At 42.4% G+C, this 20837-nt stretch overlaps 2 protein-coding genes across 3 annotated transcripts; both read right to left on the bottom strand.

The window, feature by feature from the left end:
• Positions 1-1642: 1642 nt before the first annotated feature.
• Positions 1643-8060, bottom strand: hoxd3a (homeobox D3a). Its single transcript, XM_053440367.1, has 4 exons — positions 7647-8060; positions 5724-5786; positions 3537-4083; positions 1643-3388 (listed from the first exon to the last, which is right to left on the bottom strand). The coding sequence occupies exons 3-4, from the start codon at positions 3979-3981 to the stop codon at positions 2640-2642; spliced, it is 1194 nt and encodes a 397-aa protein (XP_053296342.1). The 5' UTR covers positions 3982-4083; positions 5724-5786; positions 7647-8060; the 3' UTR covers positions 1643-2639.
• Positions 8061-12596: 4536 nt separating this feature from the next.
• On the bottom strand, positions 12597-18483 carry hoxd4a (homeobox D4a). 2 transcript variants are annotated; one of them, XM_053440369.1, is made up of 4 exons: positions 18278-18483; positions 17998-18141; positions 14030-14342; positions 12597-13623 (listed from the first exon to the last, which is right to left on the bottom strand). In XM_053440369.1, exons 2-4 carry the CDS (start codon positions 18034-18036, stop codon positions 13325-13327), a joined length of 651 nt encoding a protein of 216 aa, XP_053296344.1. In that variant the 5' UTR covers positions 18037-18141; positions 18278-18483; the 3' UTR covers positions 12597-13324. The 2 variants fall into 2 exon arrangements, with proteins under 2 accessions (XP_053296344.1, XP_053296343.1); XM_053440368.1 differs by lacking the exons at positions 17998-18141; positions 18278-18483 and having other exon boundaries at positions 14030-15411.
• Between the last annotated feature and the right edge of the window lie 2354 nt (positions 18484-20837).

Consider the following 20837-nt stretch of genomic DNA (forward strand, 5'->3'; position numbering starts at 1 on the left):
ATGTCAGAGTTAAAGGCTATATTACGAATAAATAATTTAAAAATATAATATAAATACAAATATAGCACCTATAGTATATAGTACATTCATTATTTATTTTATGTTCAGATTTTGAAGTTAGACCATCTCATGCAGAAAGACGTTTTATTTTATTGTTTTATCTCGTGGCCATCAAGTGTCTGGTTTTTATTTGTATTCATAACATCGTTAAGAAAAGTGCTATAAATAGTGTGTCTTGTTAGTATTTTATTATATTAAATAGCTTGACTTATTTCCCTTTTAATTTCATGTATTTTAAATTTAATTCGCTTAATCCCAGTTCTATTTTATGCTAAAATGATGCGGATCAAAAAACAATAGTGAATCACCAGAATCTGATTTATGTTCAGTTTGTTTTGGGGCAATACATGTTATTTTGAATATGTTTTCCTTTTTAAAACTGCTTTCAGGGGCTCACTACCTGCAGCGCAGGGAGCAGCAGTGGGGGAGAACAGAGAAAGAGCTCAGCCAGGGTTAAAATGGCCGCCAACCTGAACACTGAGATGATCTGTAGCCCAAAGTAAAAGCTTGTTGCCAAAACCATCCGGACTGGATCTGATCATGGAATAAAGTAGAGTGGAGTATTTAGGATAAAACCTGCCTGCTGACACACACTCACTTCACATGGCTGCAGGCTTTTATTATTTCGTTTCTGGACCTCTGTGTCTGTGTGGGACCTGCTGATGATTCCATGTGACGCGAGTTTTCATTTGCCCTGATGCGCTCTTAAATCCTTGGATACATCACCTGCAGAAAATAATGATAAAAAAATGAATTTTGAAAGCAGTTGGGATTCTTCTCCCTGCAGCTTCCCCCCTCCACCATTACAGATTTTTTTTTTTGGGGGGGGGGGGGGGGGGGGGCTGCTCGCTTTGCTTTGGATGTGGAATGCAAATGCTTTGTTCACGAGGAGGAGGGATCAGCGAGGAGTCTGAAAGCGACGAGTTTTTGATTAATGAGCTTTGAAATGGCTCTCCAGGAGCAATAAAGGATGAACTGCGCTCTCACGCACGCGCACACGCACGGGCCTCCATCCATCGTTGCATCATTTCCAGTGTCAAAGAGCCTCCTTTTTACTCCTCTATACTTTTATTACCAATAATCTGCCCTGAATAGCCATCAAGGAGGGGGCATGTTTTTATTTCCACTGTATTATGATTATTATTATTTAATATCATTCTGCAGCGATCAATTTAACCAGTCTGCAGTGATTGGGCTTTTTCTGATAATCATGTGGCCAAGTCTCAAAACAATGATGTGACACGTGAAAGATGCAATAAGCTCACTTCCCCTCACACACCAATAAAATATCAATAAGCTCCAGAGCCCTTTATTTTTGCTGAAATGCACTTTGCATTGGAGCCGCCTGATGAGTCTTAGATATCACGGTGTCTAATTATCGATTGGCTCCCAATGTTTGGACCGTACAGTGGAGCTGTGAGTCAATAAGCCTCCTCTCTATACTGTTAACCTGACAGCTCCACAGAGGGAGGAATTAATATCATCACACACAGGCAGTGGGTGAGCGTGCGTGTTCTCCTGCTTCAGGGCGTGTGAATATCAAAACCAGAATGACCCACAAAATGCAATAACCAAAAAAAGACAAGTTTCAGCACTTTATTTACAAAATGTTAAACACGATAAAATATAACATTTCGATATCATTAGGTAAATTTATGGGTAATCCAACTCAATGGAATAACAATGGAAGACGAAAATCAAACATAGCAATGACTACACAAAAATAATGACATGCTGGTGTGTATAATAATATTTGATACTTCGATAGTCTACGTTTTGCTTAAGGTTTGACAACAAGATTAACCATGGACATACTGTATAGTGGTATTTATACACTATAGAAATGTCCCATTTATCCCAGATTTACAATTAGAAATGCTCTTTTTTTTGCAACAATACACTGCGAGTCAAAGCACTTTTTTCTCCAAACCCTGTTTTACCAACAATTCCAAGTGCACTGATCATGTCCAAAAAAGTCCCCACACACTTATAAATACTCGCATATAAAACGATAAATAATGTGCAATACAAAAGGATTTAAATAATAAATAGGCTATAATATACTAGTATGAAAAGAGTATGCAGCATAATAGAAAATAAATAAATAGGAGTGAGATCCTTCAAAAAACCGACAGAAAAATGTCCCAAAGAGTTTTTCACTCTCGCTTTGTCTCTTTCCCTCTAGTGATGAGCTTCTTCTACTTTTCATGATTCTACAAGACTTACCTTCAAGTAACGGCGAGAATAAAATACTCAGTCAAACAAATCTGCGCATTGCACTTGAGAGAAAACAAAAAAAGATTAACAACTGACAACCAGGCATGTGTGCCTCATCTGCGCATTTCCAAATACTCAAGAGAAATGGACAAAGCTGTAGTATTTAGAAAATAATTACACAATAGCATTAATAGTAATATCAATAATACTGTAATAATACACACGACTCGTTTGGAGCGCAGTTATTAGACTAGTGAGGTAATAAAAAGAGCGCAACGTAATTTTGGCACACACACACACACACACGAACATACACACATACGCACACGCACGCACGCATACACACAGAGAGAGACCACATATTACAAATGTGTGAGTTTAGGCGCTTCCTGCATCCTTCCCTGAGACGCTTGGTGAGAGGTGAGGTCTGTGTACGTGGGATGGGGATCACAGGGTCCGTGGTGGTGGTTCCCCGGGATCTGAGCGGCACAGCTGTAGTCCACACTGGTGGATGACGGGTGGGGGAGATGGCCGAGGTTGAACATGGGGCCCGAGGCTGGCATGGAATCAACAAAGTTCCCACCCACGTACACGGGGCTGCCTTGCAAATTGGCGTTGGCAAAGCCGTTGCTCTGCATGCCGTGGTGTTCGTACTCGGAGCCCGGGTACCTCTTCTGTTGCGGGATGCAACCGCCCAAGGGCGCCGTGTACGCCGCCAAGCCGTACATGTTCTGCTGGGGCTTGGCGAAGGACGGGGGCGAGGGCGCGTCATAGCTGAGGCTGTTCACGTTCTGGAGCTGCCCAGAGTATCCAATGTGATTGGGGCCGCTGAGCGGCGGGCTTCTGTCCGGGGAGTGTCCCAGGGGAGAGTGCGCCAGCCCTTTGGACTTCTGGTCCTTTTTGTATTTCATCCTCCGGTTCTGAAACCAGATCTTTATTTGACGCTCCGTGAGATTCAACAGATTCGCCATCTCCACTCTCCGCGGGCGACACAGGTAGCGGTTAAAGTGAAACTCCTTCTCCAGCTCCACGAGCTGCGCGCTGGTGTACGCAGTTCTGACCCGTTTGGATGCAGGTCCAGAGGGGCTCTTCTCATCACTCAGCTCGCCACCTGCAAGGCAACACATGTGCATGTTATGATCCATAATAAAACCACTTCATAAACTTTACGCACAACTAGGCCAGGTCACAAAAGGTCCCCCCCCCCCCCCCCCCCCCCCCCCCCATGCACACACACACTCCTCGATCATGACCTCTACCTGCAGTGGAGCAGTTGGAGCCCTTCTTTGCATTCTGCCGGCTCTCCTTCATCCAGGGGAAGATCTGCTTGGTGAGCACTGGTGTGGCAGAGCTGGAGCCGCCACCTGATGAGGATTTCTTCTTCTGGGGCGTGGGGCTGTTGGAGCTGGGGGAGGACACGGACAGTGGTGGTGCCGGCGGCTCCCCAATACTCGTGGCCTGGCTGCTGCTGCTGTTACTTTGACTGCTGCTTTGCCGCATGCAGTCTCCATTCAGGTCACTGTCTTTGAGAGTTGGAGGCCGGACGGCGGGGGTCTGGATGGGACACACTGGGCCCTGGTAGTCACTCTCAATGTTGGACGAAGGGTACGACTGGTGTGCAGGGCCATAGTTGTAAGAGTCTGGTTTGGGATAGGTGTAGCTTCCAAAAAGTCCAGAGTTATCGTAGTATGTTGCTTTCTGCATTTTGTAGATTCAAAGCCAATAAGCCAGTGCAGCTCTATCCAATGGCATGGGTGTTGTTTATTCACGTGATTGGTGTTTCCCACCGTTGCTCCACTCTGTGACCTATAAAGAGAAACACATCAGACTAGTGTGGGCACTCATGGATGAGGCCTATTTTCATTATACGTGCACCTTCCCCTACATTACATCAATCCTTATAGTAGAGGTTTTAAATAAACCAATTCACAGGAGACTGCCTCTGCTGGGCCCAGACTCAGGCTGCAGACATTACAGGCCTATACCAACTGTCTCTAACACTGTCACATCACAGTCTTACAGGCAGCCCACCAAAAACACCAAGAGCCGTCCACATGACTTCTATATGGCACAAAACAGTTAAAGTTTAACTTGCACTGAAATGACCCTCTGGGGGACTTTGGGAGTCCCTTAGAAATAAGCTGAATCAGCGTTTGACACACGCATACACACAATACCCCTTTCACTAATCACACGGCCTGACAAAGCCCTTCATTCATTGTTCCCCCGCAGCAGAAATATAAGGCCCACCAAGGCTGGCGCGCATGCATGTTGGATCACATGATTACTGCATAGGAGATACAGCTAAATACTGAAACCCTTCACTGGTTGCTATTAGTGTTGGTATCAGAAATGTAGGTGATAGCTGTGAGTGTGTGTGAGTGCAAGGGAAAGAGTGAGAGAGGGGGGAGGGTGACAGAGAGAGGGAGAGAGAGAGAGAGATAGAGATTGGGTGAGTGGGGGTGAGAGGTAAATATGATATTTCATTAGATTTTACGCATGCCCCAACCCAATATATTTTGGCTGGATGGGCTGTTTACCTTGTGTGCCCCCTTTCATTTAAAAAAAAATTGTTTAAAAACAGAAATCACCAAAAAATTTGAGTCTACATTTTCTATACAGCAGCTACATTTGTTTCAGGAACCTAACAGAGAAATCATGTCAGGGTTTTAAACTAAAACACAAATATCAAAGGGCCCCGGCTGTACTGTATGTTGGTGGCTTGAGGAGGCGCAGTGCGCGACGTGCATAACAATTGCACCTGTCAGTGTGGACCGCGGCAGAATTTATGACCGCAAATGTTATGGTTGTAAACGGCCTGCGAGAGGAATGGGAAGCACAACAGTGCTGGGGACTCGCAGAAGTGTAAAACTACGCGTAGGAGGAAGGCAAGGGAAAGAATTTCATACTCGGCGACTTCTCCCACTTCATACACAGGCTTATAAATGATGCCTCCATTCTGGCTGTGAGCGAGGCTGCAGACACACAGACACACACACACGCCGAGCTGAGAGACTGGAGCTGTTTGACTGGTTTTAAAAGAGGTAATGGGGTTTGTTTGGAGAAGGCCCCGTTAAAGTGTGGAAATCATGGGACGGACTGAGGAAGCTCTTCGTCATTATACGCATTTTTTTGTTTTGCGTGGATATTCTACTCGTTATATTTGAGAATGTGCAGGATGTAAACATGTATTTATTTTGGCAAATTCCCTTCGTTTATCAGGCCTTATTCCAGCGGCTCTGTTGCAAATGGGGACTCCGGCCTGCGTGCGTAAATCATGGCACGTCCAGGTTAAGTTAAAGCCATCCCTCATGTCTGTTTGTGTGATTTAAGCCTCCTGTGAAAGTCTGAGCGCGTTAATATGCAGCCTAATAACAAATCGCCCTTTCACCTGGTTAGCAGTTGGCTGTGTCTTCCACTCCCTTCATTAAAGAAGTGTTACTCACCGAAAGCTGCGCAGATCTCCTCGGTTTCCCTCACGCATTCATCACCGCTGCTCTCACCTCGACCTGCAAAGGACATAAAGTGTAATAAAAATGTCGTCGAAGTGCAGACTCTTTTGTTATTTTTATTTATTTTTTTTTTAATCTCAGCAAAAATAAATGGACCTTAAATTCAGCATATTGTGGATTAAAAGAAAGATTAACACCAGGACCGAATCAGGTTATTTTCACCTGTTTTTAATACAATTAATTAGAAGATGTGGAATATTCAAGTTCCAGTCAGAAAAATACATTTTATAATTCAAATTATCTCTGGACCACATGCTATTTTTGTCCTGTTTAATTTCACCAACGGTGAATATTGTCCCTGCAGTGACCATGTGTGACGGTTTTCTTTAACTCCCTGCTTTAGAACGGCTTGAGAGTGAAAAGTCTTGCATGTGCACTTTTGACACAAAGAGCCAGGCCAAATATTCAGCAGTCATAAGCTTTTTTGGGTGACCCGTGGGTCATTCAGCGTTTAAGTCAAAGTTTAATGAACAACGAGCGGTTTGGCTTCAAGTAGCCTCAAGTCTCCACCAAAAGTCACAGCAGATTTTCAGCCGAGGACAAAGATGCTGGAGTGGCGGCAAGGGAGTAGAGATGAGACCTCAGAAAACCTATTTATATTTATGACTTTCTCCCAGTTACAGGAAAGCATCGGTGTTTCTACCTCCTCAAAATTAAGGATTTTTTTTGTTAAGGAGGTTTGTTTTAAATGCGAGGGAGATTTTGAATTCCTTCGGTCTGGACTATTTGTTAAAGCTGGTCAATAATAAGCGCCTCAAGTGCGTTGGTGCACACTGAGCTACTAGTCGCAGACATGGTCCTCCATTCAAACCACAGTGTTTTTCGCCTACGCGCTGTTACGGTAAGTTTGCCTCGCACAAAAGGGCCGGAGTCAGTGTGGAGTGTTATTATCTCACTTCTTCCCTTCAGCGTCTGGGTTAAACAACAATGAGAGGCGTTTGTATTTACATTTATTCAACCATAATAGCAGCTTGTAATAATTTAAAATATTATTATTCTCCTATGCTCGCTGTTGTTGTGAGAAATCGCAAGGTCTGTTTTTCTTCCGTGTAGAAAATATGTGCTGCTGAACAAAATGCGTAAAATGCGTAATTTTCGGTAGAATTCAGCAGCGATCCTGCAGAGGTTCAACTGAAAAAGACGCAGAATCGTGGGTATATAGTTGAAAAAGAGGCAATGCTGATAAATTAAAACTTAATTCCTTGTCAAATAATTAATAGTATGTTAACCACATGGGGAACATTTGACTCATAAACAATATCCCAGGCCTGTTGTTTATTCCCATGTAGATAAACAAAATTACGCATGAGCCACAATTAAGCAAAATGCAAGAGAAAAGTGTCCAAACAGCAGGAAAATATGAGTATGTGCCTTTGTCCTTGTCGAGTCTCCAGCCCGGTCATCCTTCCAAACATCCAATATGAACTCATGTATAATATAACGTCGCAGGTTAACAAAGCCATACAGTTGAAACCACATAAATCACGGCAAACGCCACTGTGACGATAAGACAACAAATTAATGTGATTTACGATCCAAGAGGCGAAAAAAAAGAGAAAAGTTCCTCTGCTACTTCTTCCTCCGAGTCGAGGTTTTAGAAAATCAGCTGAAAAGAAGAATAAAAAGCAGCAGGACAGCTCAGGTTCAATGTGTCGATAATATTTGAGGAAAAACAATGGATAGGAGCGTTGCTTTTTGAGGAGTAGCTGTGCATGGATATCCAAGATCCGCTGCAGGTTCGCCGGAGAGAGCGATATTAACAAGCATCAGCTCCCTGAGTGGAATAAATCATAAATATTTCCCTTGCATTATATTAACCCGTGGTTAAAGGTTGCTTTGTGCCTCGCAGTTGCTTACCTGTGAATCAATTCATCATGGAGCAGTTTCCCTCTCAGCCTCAGCTCCTCTACTGGAATAAATCCTTCACCCTTTGTCTGCAGACAATGCTGTCCTAAACCTGATCTTGCTGTTTTTCAGACATTTCCATATACCAATGGAGACAGTATTCCCGAAAGAATGGAAGGACTCGCATTCAACTACCAATAAAAAGCGAACAAGGTATCCTTATTCCAGAAAAAAAAAATCCCTGGCAATCAATCACCCATTGGAATATACAGGAATTCAGAAGGTGATAGGCCTGTGCAGATTTGGAGCTATAACATCAGTGAGTTTTTTTTTAGGCTGTTTCCGACGCGTTATGGTGACAAATAAAGGCGCTGCCTTAAGATACAAGCATATTTGTTCACGTGATTGTTCCCTTCTCCATCCAAGCCTTACCTCACCAATCCATTTTGATAAAGGGTGGCGTTTATTTCCTCCTCAACTGTGTGGAAATGTCCCACTGCCCATTTCTTCTCATCTGCCCCTGAACTGCGAGCGTTGCATCTCGCCTGCGCCACATCCAGTATTTAAACACATGTGAGCAGATATGGTTTTCTTTGGGTATTAAAGATGTGCATGATCTCGTGCACTATTTGGGGGAGTAGTTGGACGATTCAGTGCAGTGCATTTGCGTAAAAAGGATTTGTGCGTTTTAAATGCTGCAGCAGCTTTGGAATTTTCATCCTTTTTGGGGATTTCTTTTACATTATTTATACACGAATAGCAACTACCAGGATTTGCACAATAACATCTATAAAATTGGTCTATACCCTAACCCACATGCATTATTTTATAATGCTAACAATACAATACTTTCTCTAGGTGTCCTGTTTAGTCGCCCAATTACTGCAAAGATGTGGGAAGTGCATTTTGAAAATGATTTATGAAATAAATGACACGTGGGTTTTTCTTCCTCATCCATCTGGGACTTGATTGTATTCAAATAAAGCACATTATCATCTTTTGTTTGTTGTGTCGGTCTTCACACTCTGCAGAAACACAAAGAGTGAGGGAACCGTGTCTTTTCCTGCATTGTTTTCACTATCCATCACAGGAAATAAAAAAATAAAAGGCAAATTAAATAATACCACTGTTTGATAGGTGGTAAATAAATGGATTAAAAAAAAGGGGCCACGATGGATTGTAAGATGAGGATTTGGAGCCGCACAGAGCGTCGGCAGAGCCCCGGTGGTTTTATCGTTGCTGAGAAGAAGAAGCAGGAGGAGGAGACGCTGAAGAAGAAGGGATGCAGGACTGGTAGCGTCGCAGCATATGTTCGGAGGGTAATAAAAGTGAAAGATTTACAGTTTTCGCCCGGCCCCCCAACAGCCTCGCACCCTTTCAGGAATTACTGAGAATGATTTACAAGGAGGCAGAAGTGTCAGCCTGGCCAAACTTCCACTAAACCTCTGAGAAATCAAAATGAGATCATTCCCTCTAACAATAAAAACAGACTGTCCCACAAAGAGAAAAAAGAGAGATAAATAACCTGTTATTTATCTTATAGAGAGAGGGAAAAAATCCACAATAAAAAGAGAAGATGTGTTGCCAGCAAAACATGGCATTTTGGAATTCTAAATGTTGGATGTTTTCAAAGAAAACATTTAGTCATGTGTTGTTATTTTGGGCTAAATTGGTTAAAATCGGATTTAAAGCCAGAATAAAAGAATTAATGGACCCAGTGGAGGAGCCCCAATGAGCTATGTGTCCGAAAGAGCATTTATTTAGAGCGAGCATCCATAAATACATGTCAGCGTCCCTTCGTTTCCACCACTTCTCCTATCAATCCATTTCAAGATGCATGCGTAAAACTGCAAACTCCGACACCCAGGGCTGCAATTCCTACTATCATTTGTATTTTGGAAAAGAAAAGGAAAGCGACATGCACAGAGCGACTGCAGCCACAGCCGTACACAATTCCTCTCACACATCAAAAGGAGCAATTTATCAAAATATCACGACATTTGATATCGTCATTCAGCAGCCACAGCGCTCAACATGAGAAAATGCTGAAATATTTACCTACCCAAGCATCCATCGGTTCGGATGTGTCGCTAAAAGTGCGCGGCTTTTTACGCTTGCGTTCGGGAATCGGATATTATTTTCTTGGGGGATCTCTTCAGTTTTCAAGTCTGATAGAGTCCTTGCGATTAATGACGACGCCGTGTTTCTAGGGGGACGTGCTGCATTAATTATTTAGACAATCACGTGGTCGAGGAGTGGAGAGCGGAGTGGTATGGTCTCTGGATGATATCTCTGAATGCAGACAGCGCACTTTAATGTATCTTTAGAGGGGGTTTGGACTCTGGGCTCGGAAGAGAGGAGGCTTCTGCGAAACCAGCTGGAAATCAAATATGGCCGGATGGAGAGCAACGACGCTGTGTTCCTTCCACTCGGTGCAGTGTCATTGAAAATGGCACTGCCTTTGGCTCCCATTTATTGCTGCTCAGACATGTAGGTCAGTGTGGCTACACGCTGCACGGTGTGTAGTAGGCTGATCTGACCTGAGAACAGCTGAGGGAGAGAAAAGTGTTATCACGTATTTTTTCTTTTTCATTTAATGTTGGTGTCTGGCCATTTTGTGTTCCTGTTTTTCATGTTTAATGACTTTTGAATAATAAATAAAGAGCTCAACTCTTGTCTTGTAGTAAACGTGTATAAGTTAGAAGAGGTTAGTTAGATGTGCAATTGTCAGCACCTATAACTCCCTCCTCTTCTCATCCTCCCTTCAGCATCTGTGTGCAGATCATTTATGGCAGGATGGTGGATTGGTGGCATCACTTTGTCTCAGCTTCAATGTGAATCTATATGACAAACGCCTGTACACTCATACACAGACACACACACACACATAAGCATGTATGCGTCTGTGAACGTCTACATGTCCGCAGATGGTCAGTGGGGATCAGACAGTGGTCACAGGGGAAGAAAACACTGCAGAGTGAGCGCACAGTGTTTCTCCACATGTCTGTTTATATGGTCACTGGCTGTGGATCAGAACTGATTCCTGCAATGTGGAGGGTCGGGGGTCAATGTTGCAGGGGGTCATCTTCAATAAAGGTGTGTGTGTGTGTGTGTGTGTGTGTGTGTGTGTGTGTGTGTGTGTGTGCGTGATGGGGGAGGGGAGGTCTACTATCCAGCCTATAGTGGCTTATATCATGTGCGTAATGTTATACAGCAGCAATCAATGTGGCGTAATCTGATTTTGGAGCGAGACGAACAAATCTGGAAAAGTTTCTCTTTGTCAGTTTGAGTCTCAGGGGCACAGTGGACTTTATGGACATTTGGGTTTGTTTTACAATTTTTTTAAAGTCATGGGGAAATCAATCCTCATTGAAGAGTTGAATTAAACTTCTAATCTAAATGTGCTTTTCATGGAACGTTATCAGCTTGATAAGAGCTTCAGAGCGTTTTTCACGAGGATGTTTTTATGCACAGAATGAACTGGTTTAGATAAGAGCTAACGAGTGAAAATAAAAACGGGGAGGAATACAAACTCCTTCTTTATCACATTTTTTAAGATTTACTCCAGTGATTCTGTAAAAAATATGGCACAATTGTGTTTTAAACTCTCACACTTGACAGTGTACGAGGCTTGAATTTGCCCAAACAGCGCACGTTTGGCGCATTTGTGAGTGTTTTGTCTAGAGCTCCATTTGGCTCCACGTTCCTGTCAACAGTGGGGAAAAGAAACACTGCTTTCACACCAAAAGTGTTTCTTTTGTAAAGGTGCAAAACCTGATGGAGCTGAAGAACCCATTTTAGAAATACAATTAAATAAAAATTAGGTTTTGAGAAATTTGCCAAAATATACAAATCCAATAAATTCCCTCCATGTGAAATTATTTCTAGTAAGACAATAAATATAACTAAATCTCACGACAAAGTGCATTTTGCAAACATTTAAATGCATAATCAGTAGAAATCTTTATTTTCTTTCCAATATACTTCTCACATCTCAATGCACAATACAAGGTAGAAAGCATGTACAAAAATAAAACCAAAAAAGACTGTAGGCGATATCTTGACATGAGGAGACAGATGCGCAAATCAGAAGCTTTTGGTCTGATATAAATACTGTTGTAAAAAGTGTAAAAGAGTGGATTTCACGCACTGACTCTTACTGTGCATTCTTGGAGCTTTTTTTTGTTAGTGTGGAGGAGAAAGAAGCTCCAATACTAAGGGAGGCGAAGAAGCGCCTGGGAGGGAAAATGCTGCCTGTCCGGCGGGTCAGGGGTGCTGGGGTCAGTCCTTGCGGCTGAAACGTGTCCCCTGGATGAACCTGCCACTGCTGCTTTGTCGACCTTCGCTTCAAATACCTTTTCAACTCTCTCATCGCGAAGACTTCAGAGGGAAGACCTCCTCGGATACTGGGAGAGCTTCTGGGCTTTTTGTGTGTCTGTCCGAAGACAATAACGGTGTAAAACAAGAAATAGCTGTCTTACGTGACGTGAAAACCCCCTCGGTTGTCCTGGGGTGAATGGAAAACTAAAAAGGGAGAAAACTAAGACTGAAAAACCTTTGCGTAAAGCCATGCCAATGACGCACAAGAAACATATTTTCTTAGATTAATTAAAGTTTAACGAATACTTTTCAATCAAAAATTGCATGTGTGCCATAACACGAGAAAATCTACACGTTCTTTAAACAAATAAATAATAACGTGGAAATTCATATCAACGAAGAAAAATAAACTATAATAATAATCCTAAATATTCTGGATTTGATTATTTCCGATTGAGAGGGGAAAAACACATCCAATATCGAAGTCAGTCGATGCCATGCAGGAAACAAATGATCTCTCATGTAGGGGTTTCAGATGGCACGAGAGAGCCTCTGAAAATGTACACTGTTTACAAAGATGTCAGGAGAGATTTATAAGGGCACTCAGAATAGTTTGCACACAGGAATGTCTTGCTTTTAGGCTATTTTAGAAATTTTTATTTTTCTCAAAGCTTTATTGTACAAAATAAGTTAAAAACATACAAGTCACAAAGGAAATACGTGGAACTGAAATATCCAGCGGGAATTCTGCGATTTACGAAATTGTGTTTGGCGTGCCTCTATGCAAATAAATGCTTCAAGTATATATATTTTCTATATATATATATATATATAGGACTATATATGCATGTGTTTATTTATTTATTGTGCGTTTAATATGAAGTTTCACCGGAAAGAAAAATCAAACTGAAACAACCTTTGTGCGTAATTGGAACGAAGGGCTTCCCTGTTCTGAATAAAGAAGTCTGTGAATCCACCTTATAAGGGGCGCAGAATCACTTGGTTTAAATCCACGAAATCAGGCGAGGGTTGATCGTTAAATGTCCTCAGGGATGAAACGTCCCAAAAATAAAAAATAAAAGTAAAGAAAAAAATAAAGTTTCGATGCATTTGTGTCTCTTTGAGGAAAATTAAAAGAAGGAACTTGCAAAATTACAAATCTCTCAGTTACAAAGTCTGATTGATTTTCTGACTCAGTCTTGAGTCAACACTGCTGGGGTCATTTTCGTTAAATTAAAAAAATAATAAAGGTAGAGAACGACATCAGTCCATGCAAAAAAGTCAGATGCAACCTTTGTCTTTTTTTATGTACAGTTAACTTCTAATAAGACATGGCACCTCTCTCCATCCTTCCTTTTATCCATCCTTCCTTATAATGCTGTGATATCAGTCTGGTTATCCTTCTGAATGCTCTGCAGATGGCTGGAGGCTGGTGCGGATCTGCCCTTGGTGTTGGGCAGCTTATGATCTTTCTTCCATTTCATCCGTCTGTTCTGGAACCAGATCTTGATCTGCCTCTCGGAGAGACAAAGCGTGTGCGCAATCTCGATCCGCCGCCGCCTGGTCAGGTACCTGTTAAAATGAAACTCCTTCTCCAGCTCCAGGACCTGCTGCCGGGTGTAGGCTGTTCTGGACCGTTTGGGCTCAGGTCCCGTGTGATCTGGGTTCACTGTTGGATAAAGAAAACAACACACACACACAAAAGAAGTCAGCAAATGTGGCCAGTGTAGCATGCAGACAAAAACAATACTGGAGTGGGTTCGTTTTTTTTCGTTTTTTTTACCCGGGGCGCGCAAACTTTAAGACAATTCACATGGAAACCCGAGCAGGAAATTATGAGGGATTTGAAGTGGATTAAAGCAGAATGAAGCACGATTACAAGCGGTCAATATGTGTTTTCAGGAGCTTTCAGGCGCTCACCTCGCGGCCTATTTCCTGAGCGATAAAAATGTATGACTTGTGTAATTGGCGAGGCCTTTCAAAGACTCCCATAAATATTGCACTGAATGATTTCTAAATTGCAGCTCTCACTACGTCCATATTAGGGGAGGGGGGAGAAGAAGAAGGACACTTACCATTAGTAACGTGGACTTTCTTCATCCAGGGGTAAACTACTGCATGCTGCTTGGCTTGTATCCCATTTTGACTCTTTGTGTTCTGCTGCTGTCCACAAGTCCGGGGTCCGGCCACGGGCACCGGGGGCCCCTGCTCAGTCTCTGCGCCAAAGGGGCTCGCGCGGCCGGATCTCTCCTGCACATGACCCCGTGGCTGCACCGTGGAGTCCTTCACAGTGGTACAGCTGAAGGGCTGCTCCGTGTAGTTTGGCCGTGGGTAGATCCCTGGATGCTGAAAGTCTGTGTCCTGCGATGGACTGAAGAAGTCCGTGCCCTGGTCAGGTATATAGTTATTCTGTGAATATTCCTCGCAGGGAGGAAATTTCGGGTCCACATACTTAGAGTTCACCATATACGAACTCATGGCCATTAATTTCTGAAGGTAGAAAATACTAATTTTTCTCGAGTTGTCTTTTTTTCCCCTTCCCTCCATAAAGCCCTCCTACTTGGTGTCAACTGAATAAAGTTAGCGAACCATGTGACCAGATCGGCCAATGGAGGTGATGCAGGTCCACACGCGAGTAAACATACAACTAAGAGCAATTTGATACAACTTAAGATGCGTCTAAATCAAGCCCCGGAGGGAATACATTCATAATAATAATACTTTTTACCATAATCAGGTTGGAAAAAAGGAAAAGAAAGATGAAAAATGAAAAGAAAAAATACACATAGTCTAAACGTATCTCAATATTTATGTTTTAAATGTACAAAATAAAAAAATTAACTTATATTGTTGCACCAGGTTATTTTTTCCAAGTAAATACAAACATATCAGTTTCTAAAGTCTAACTTGAAGGCGCAGTGTTGAACAGAGAAACCAACAAAAGACACAAAAAGCCCCTTGGCATAAAAGCAGCGCATAATGACTGAGGACAATTGATGGACACTGTCTTTGTCAAGAAGGGGTCATCCAAAAGTTACACGAATCTCATCACTTCATCTGCTCTCATCCCTTTGACAAAAAAAAAAAACTGTCTCCTGCAGGAGCCTATTGGCCAAAAGCAGCAGCAGCAGCAGCCTCTGGGAATCAATAAGGCAGAGACAGAAACGAGCCACAGGAGAGAGAAGATGCAGCTGGATTGTGCGTGTGTGTGCGCGCACTTTTACCAAATCCATCGCACTCCAACCACAAACATCATCCAACAGCCTCCGTCCTCGAACATGTGAAACATTTTGCATCGGATTCCCTGGGAGCCTCTAGAGTTTCAGCACGCCCCCGCAGGAGCCTGTTTCTTATGAGGCATGTGCTGTTGTCAAATTCACTCTCATTCATAAAACTCACTGTCACTGTAGCCTGTGCGCGCACCACGGAGCTCCCGTTGAGAGCCAATCAATCGAAGTTTTTTCATCGACCATATACTCCCCTAGAATCGAATCTGTGACTGAGGTTTCATCACACAAATTCGGTTCTACAGGGTATATATAGACGACGGTAAAGGACCACCATTGGCCCCATGAACCACACACATGCACTTTTATTTTGACTTTGCAAAGAAAGAGGATTTGGAAGGTGCCAAAGACTGAAGATGGAAAACACAGACACAAGGTTGCATAAGGAAATAGGAGGCAAGCATCACAACCAAGTGACTAGAACGCCCACTGAATAAGTCTAAATATGGTTTATAATAATATCTGTGCCTCAATTTCTCTCATTGAATCACCCATTTACTTCCGTTTTGGCTGATTTCCTTATGGTGCAATTCTCCAGCAGAAGCCTCTCCCTCTCTTTCACCTTCTGTGTTGTTGCATCAAAACTTAGTGAGACAGTAGCTTTAAAAGGTCCTGTCACTCAAAGCTTCTCCAAGAAACAAGTAAAACAGGACCTCGGGGCACAGCTGACCGGGCCAGCCCTGTCATTTTCAGCTGTAAAACGTCAAGAGACAAAAACCACACTGAACGAAAATATGAGCCTGTAAACTGCAGGTCACCCAAAGTTTATGTGCAGTGCATGTGGCTCCTCTTCAAACTCCGTGTACACAGTAAGAAAGAAGAAAATAAGGAGAATATAAACCAGTTCCCAGCTCAGAATCAAATGTATGAACTCATATGTCCAGTAAGAGATCGGTGGTGTAAACACACCAGCGGCTATCAGGCTCATAAAGCAGAGTGTTTATCACCAGTGGCCAAAAGATGGGGCCAGAGGCCACCGAGGTCAAACCGAATCATTTACAAAGTTATCAAGAAACTTCGATTATGTCTCGGCCCTGCTGACAGCTCAAAGGGTGCAAAAGTTTACCAACTCCTCGCCAGCCATTAACCAAACCACCGTGGCGACCACATTTGCAAAAAAATCATCTTTCACAAACGGATGGAGGCTGGGAACGATTGAAACTGGGCTTTTATATTTAAAATACCCTCGTAAAAAGGGACCCACACACAAATATATTCTAATGATTTAATTCCAGCTAAATATGTTTATCAAGGAAAATATAATCTGAGAGATTTAGCTTCAATTGTGAAATGTAAATAATCCGCCCAAAATCTATTTTTAGGATTTAAAGGAGCTGTATTACGCATTGAGTTAGTTACAGTTAGATTAAATTAATTCGATTATAATTTCTGATTTGAATGTGGTGCAAAATGACACTATGGCTAAATGGAGCTTCTGTGAAAGTTTGAAGAAAATTTGGGCCAAAAATAAAGGTTAAAGTTTCCTTCTTTAATAGGAATACAAAAACAAATAGGAAAACATTTACGAACTGGTTATTCGCTGGAATATGAGCGCCATTTTTGGACTACGATTTAATTTTCTCACTTTATTGACATATAGCACGCTCTAGAAGTCATCGTTTAAAGTTATATCACAGGCCCCTAGAGAGTGAGAATAAAACAAGGAAGAAACGCGAGAGGTCAACTTTTTATCATGACGCAGCTTGGGGCTGTAAATTCCTCTTTAAACTCCAGTAAAACCATAAAACATTCGTTTCAACCGCAGTTAAAAGCCTTGTAATAATCATCTGTTTAAAAAAAAAACGTCGTTCATGCACTTCAGCATTTCAGAGTTTGTGAGACAGGCTGACCTGTCTTTCACCTTGCCCCTGCCAGTCCTGCAGACGGGTCAAAGCCGAGAATCCCAACAATAGAAAGATAAAGTCAGCGTTTCCTGGAGGAGCTCCACTTCAACGAAAAGCCTCTAAGCTCCAGCTGGACTCCTTCACTTTAACGCGCTTTTTAAAAGCAGAAATACAGCCTCGTGTGATTGTGTGTCAGCGGCCGGAAGAGGCCTGTTTAATCTAATTTTCGGGATAAGCAGGCCTCATATGAAGCCTTTTTTCTGACTGACAATAATACAAAAATAAAGCTTAAATACTCCAAATAAACCCATTTAATCATTAGAGTGGATCTCCAACCACGAGAGGCGCAAATTAATAATTTAAAGCCCTGTAATTGAAATGCATTAGGGCCTGTAGTGACGATCATATTGAGACGTTTTTTAAATGGGTTTATTTTTGTAAGCTAGTGCAGGTTTTTCGTCATTTATAAATTCCTGTGAGGTTATAACTGAAGCTCATTGAAACGAATTCAGATTTTCCTTTGAATTATAACAACATAACATAATAATAATAATTAAAAAATAAAGTCGTTTTAATTTGATGAAGAAAATCAAGCCACATTTTCCAAAACGACGAGCCCTATAGTGACAATATAATAAATAAGAAGCCCGGTGGTGCACAATAACAAAATCATGTGACTTCAACAACATCCAGCAAAAAAAAAGAAAGCCACCGATTGGATCATGGTGGAAAATACATGTTTTAAACGCAGAACACGGTCGCACAGTTACACGCCGCTTCGCATAGAGCAGTACAACATTTGCTGTGAGACCTTCCTGCGCTCGCACTGTTGCAGCATTGACAGTAAAAGCAGCACTGATGACATCACACGCCCATAGCACACCACGAGCACGATGATAAAACGCAGCTTACCGCAGAGACCGCAACGCATGGCGCACCAACAAAACGCATCCACGCACCCAGGAGCAGGAAGAAGAAGAAGAGGAGGAGGATTCCGGCCGCCACCGCCGCTGCTGCCAAGTCCAGCTCTATTCCAACCCATCTGCACGCTCCCTACTAATACACAATGAGAATTATATTTTGGCTTGTCAAGTCTCAGGCCATAAAACAAACTTTAATGGCGTCACGTGTTTCCTCGCAGCCATTCACGGCGGCGCGCTGGCCCATAAATAACCCTCAAAGTTGCACTTACTCAATAACGCCGATTACACTGATGTGCGCCGAGGAAAAGTCGTGGAAACGAGGAAGCCGAGGGGCTGCAGGGGCTGTCATTGCTCACACGGGAAACCACAGTGCACTGGGATTTAAATTATAAGTAGTTTTAATATAATTCGAGTATGTTATCTCATTTTTATTGAAGTAATTAGCACGAAACGTTTCATAGCTGCATCTGCTCATTCACACTCATAATCGTTTTGTCTATGATCTCATCTCGAACTGTTCCAACTTTAGAAAAACAAAACATTTCCCCTCGTTGCACTTATTTACTTAAGTGATGTCACCGCTGCAATTTGACCTCTAAAGTAAAACACAAACATTCAACGTGCGTCACTGACTCGTGCCAAAATACACGTCTCCCCCCAGTGAACCTGCCACAACAAGACTGATGTCACTCATCCTCCCCGGCCAATCCCAGAGCGCCGTGCACGTTAGCCCCTCCCTTTCCTGTGCAAGCTGCCCACTGAGCTGCATGATGGGGTTCACTGTTTGGGTGCTCGCCACAGTGAGGCAGGTATTAAGATGAATGGGAGGGTTTGAAATCAGAGTTACTTTTTGACATGCATGTCCTCGTAAAAAATAAAAGTTGTTTCTCGGGAGATTCCTCTTGGGTAAAAGCCCCAGCATCGCCTCCTGGGTGTTTGAGCAGCATCATTCCTGGTGTATCTGTGATTTAATGGCTTGTAGGAAATGTCATGTCCACCGGCTCTCTTCATTAATATGGTTTATGTTCTTTAACATGAGCATCCTCTTCATCAGGAGGAAGATGTCAGAGAAGAAGATCTCAAAAATCTGTGTCACAATGTGGCATCTAGTCTGTGCAACATCTTGAAATTGTCCCAGTCTCCTGTGTGTGCTGTCTGTGGTAGAATACTGCAATAAACAGTATTTTTCCTGTTTACTGTGGCAACAGGAAACAACCTCTCAACGCTCAAACACAGAAATAACCCAGATGCATTCATACATATTCACAATGGCTGATCCCACTGAGATTCAGCGACAACATTCCTCATTCAGCTGCAACTACAGTCTGAAACAAACTCACACAAAGTCTCCAAAGCCCGCTTTCAAACATGAACCACGTCACATGATCACGCGCATCAGCCAATCACAGCGCTCAGGAGGCTGCCCGGAAAGGACTGCAGAGTGGGCGCAGAGAGGCTGAACGTTGGGCAACAGCGCCTTCTGCTGGAGTTTTTACGACCTCCCCCAGCCCCCCACCCTTCTCCACTGTAAAAAATGTCCATGTGTCCACACGAGCTATTTAAAGAAACGATATCATTCATGAAGCTGCTGGTGCAGATGAGCAAAGAGGAAGAAGAAAGTAATATTAAGCTTTCATATTTTCTATTTCAGTTCAAACTTATAATATTTGTTCAATTAAGTAGGGATTTTAAAGCAAGTGAGCTGCTGATGTTTGACTCAACATTTGGTTTATTTCAATTCAAGAAAAAAGAAAGTATCTCCCAGCCTTTTTGAAAGATTATCTTTGTTTATTTCTATAATCTGAGGTTGAAAATTTCAGAAATAAATGAAAATGTAGAAAGAATAAGTAACTGATTTCAACCGGTAGGCTATTTTGGGAATATTCTGCAATGTAGGCTAAATAATAATACTCGTTATTTGGCAGAGAAAACCAAAATAAACTCGTTTGTGAAGATGGTGATTAAGTTTAGCAAAATATATATAGGTAAATCAATCTGTGCAATAATGGGATTATATGACTAGAACAAATAATAAATAAAGAATAATTCTGTTAAAATAAAATAATAGTTCTCGTATCTTTTAGGTTTCAAATATGTAGAACATGTTTAGAAAAGCTCTCACTGTGTCACAATAAAACAAAAAAAGCCTAAAATAAATGTGGATGGATTTGAATGAAGGATGAAACCACGTCCATACATGGAAGCTGCTCTCTGTTAAAATGTGCACATGCAGGCCCTGTGGTTGGAAAATGATCTACATAATCACATCCAAACAGAGACAATAGAAGATATATATATATATATACAGCTCCAGATTCACCATTGCAAACTGAATCCTTTCTTATTTCCTGAGCTTTGCACTGGAGCCTGCTCTCTTCCACAGAGTCCATTTTGCCGCATTGCAGCAAGGCTGTAAATACTTTCGCAGCTGCCTGTCAGCCAGCGGTGAAATACTGTCTTTGTTCAGTTGGCCCCCATCTCCAGGCAGCTTAACGCAGCAGCTCTGAAAACTGAGCCTCTTCTGCCTGCAGACCTGCATGTGTGCAATATACAGCAACGCGGATTTGTTCTGTGGCGATTGTAGTGCGGTGTTTTTTTTTCAGCAAGTGGAACGAGTGTGCGCAGATAAAGTGGGTTCAGGGGATGGATGCAGATTTTCCAGTGGCTGAGGAAACGCGAGATCATACAAGTGAGGGGCTCAGTGTCAGTGAGCAGAGGGGAAATGAGGGGAAAGGCTCGTTGACAGAGATTCAAAACGAAAACTAAGATGGAATTAAATTATAGAAGCTCTTAATAAGTGGGGGTAAATACTGCAATGACCAATCAGCA

This window comes from Pleuronectes platessa, chromosome 14 (assembly GCF_947347685.1).
Source record: "Pleuronectes platessa chromosome 14, fPlePla1.1, whole genome shotgun sequence".
Taxonomy (NCBI): domain Eukaryota; kingdom Metazoa; phylum Chordata; class Actinopteri; order Pleuronectiformes; family Pleuronectidae; genus Pleuronectes; species Pleuronectes platessa.

Bases quoted from the DNA above. Each gene is read 5' to 3' on its own strand.
- hoxd3a (XM_053440367.1), bottom strand. From the start codon at position 3,981: ATGCAGAAAGCAACATACTACGATAACTCTGGACTTTTTGGAAGCTAC. The intron at 3,389-3,536 runs GTAGAGGTCATG...GTTGCCTTGCAG, and splicing joins CTCCAACTGCTCCACTGCAG to GTGGCGAGCTGAGTGATGAG.
- hoxd4a (XM_053440368.1), bottom strand. From the start codon at position 14,501: ATGGAGGGAAGGGGAAAAAAAGACAACTCGAGAAAAATTAGTATTTTC. The intron at 13,624-14,029 runs GTAAGTGTCCTT...TTTATCCAACAG, and splicing joins GAAAGTCCACGTTACTAATG to TGAACCCAGATCACACGGGA.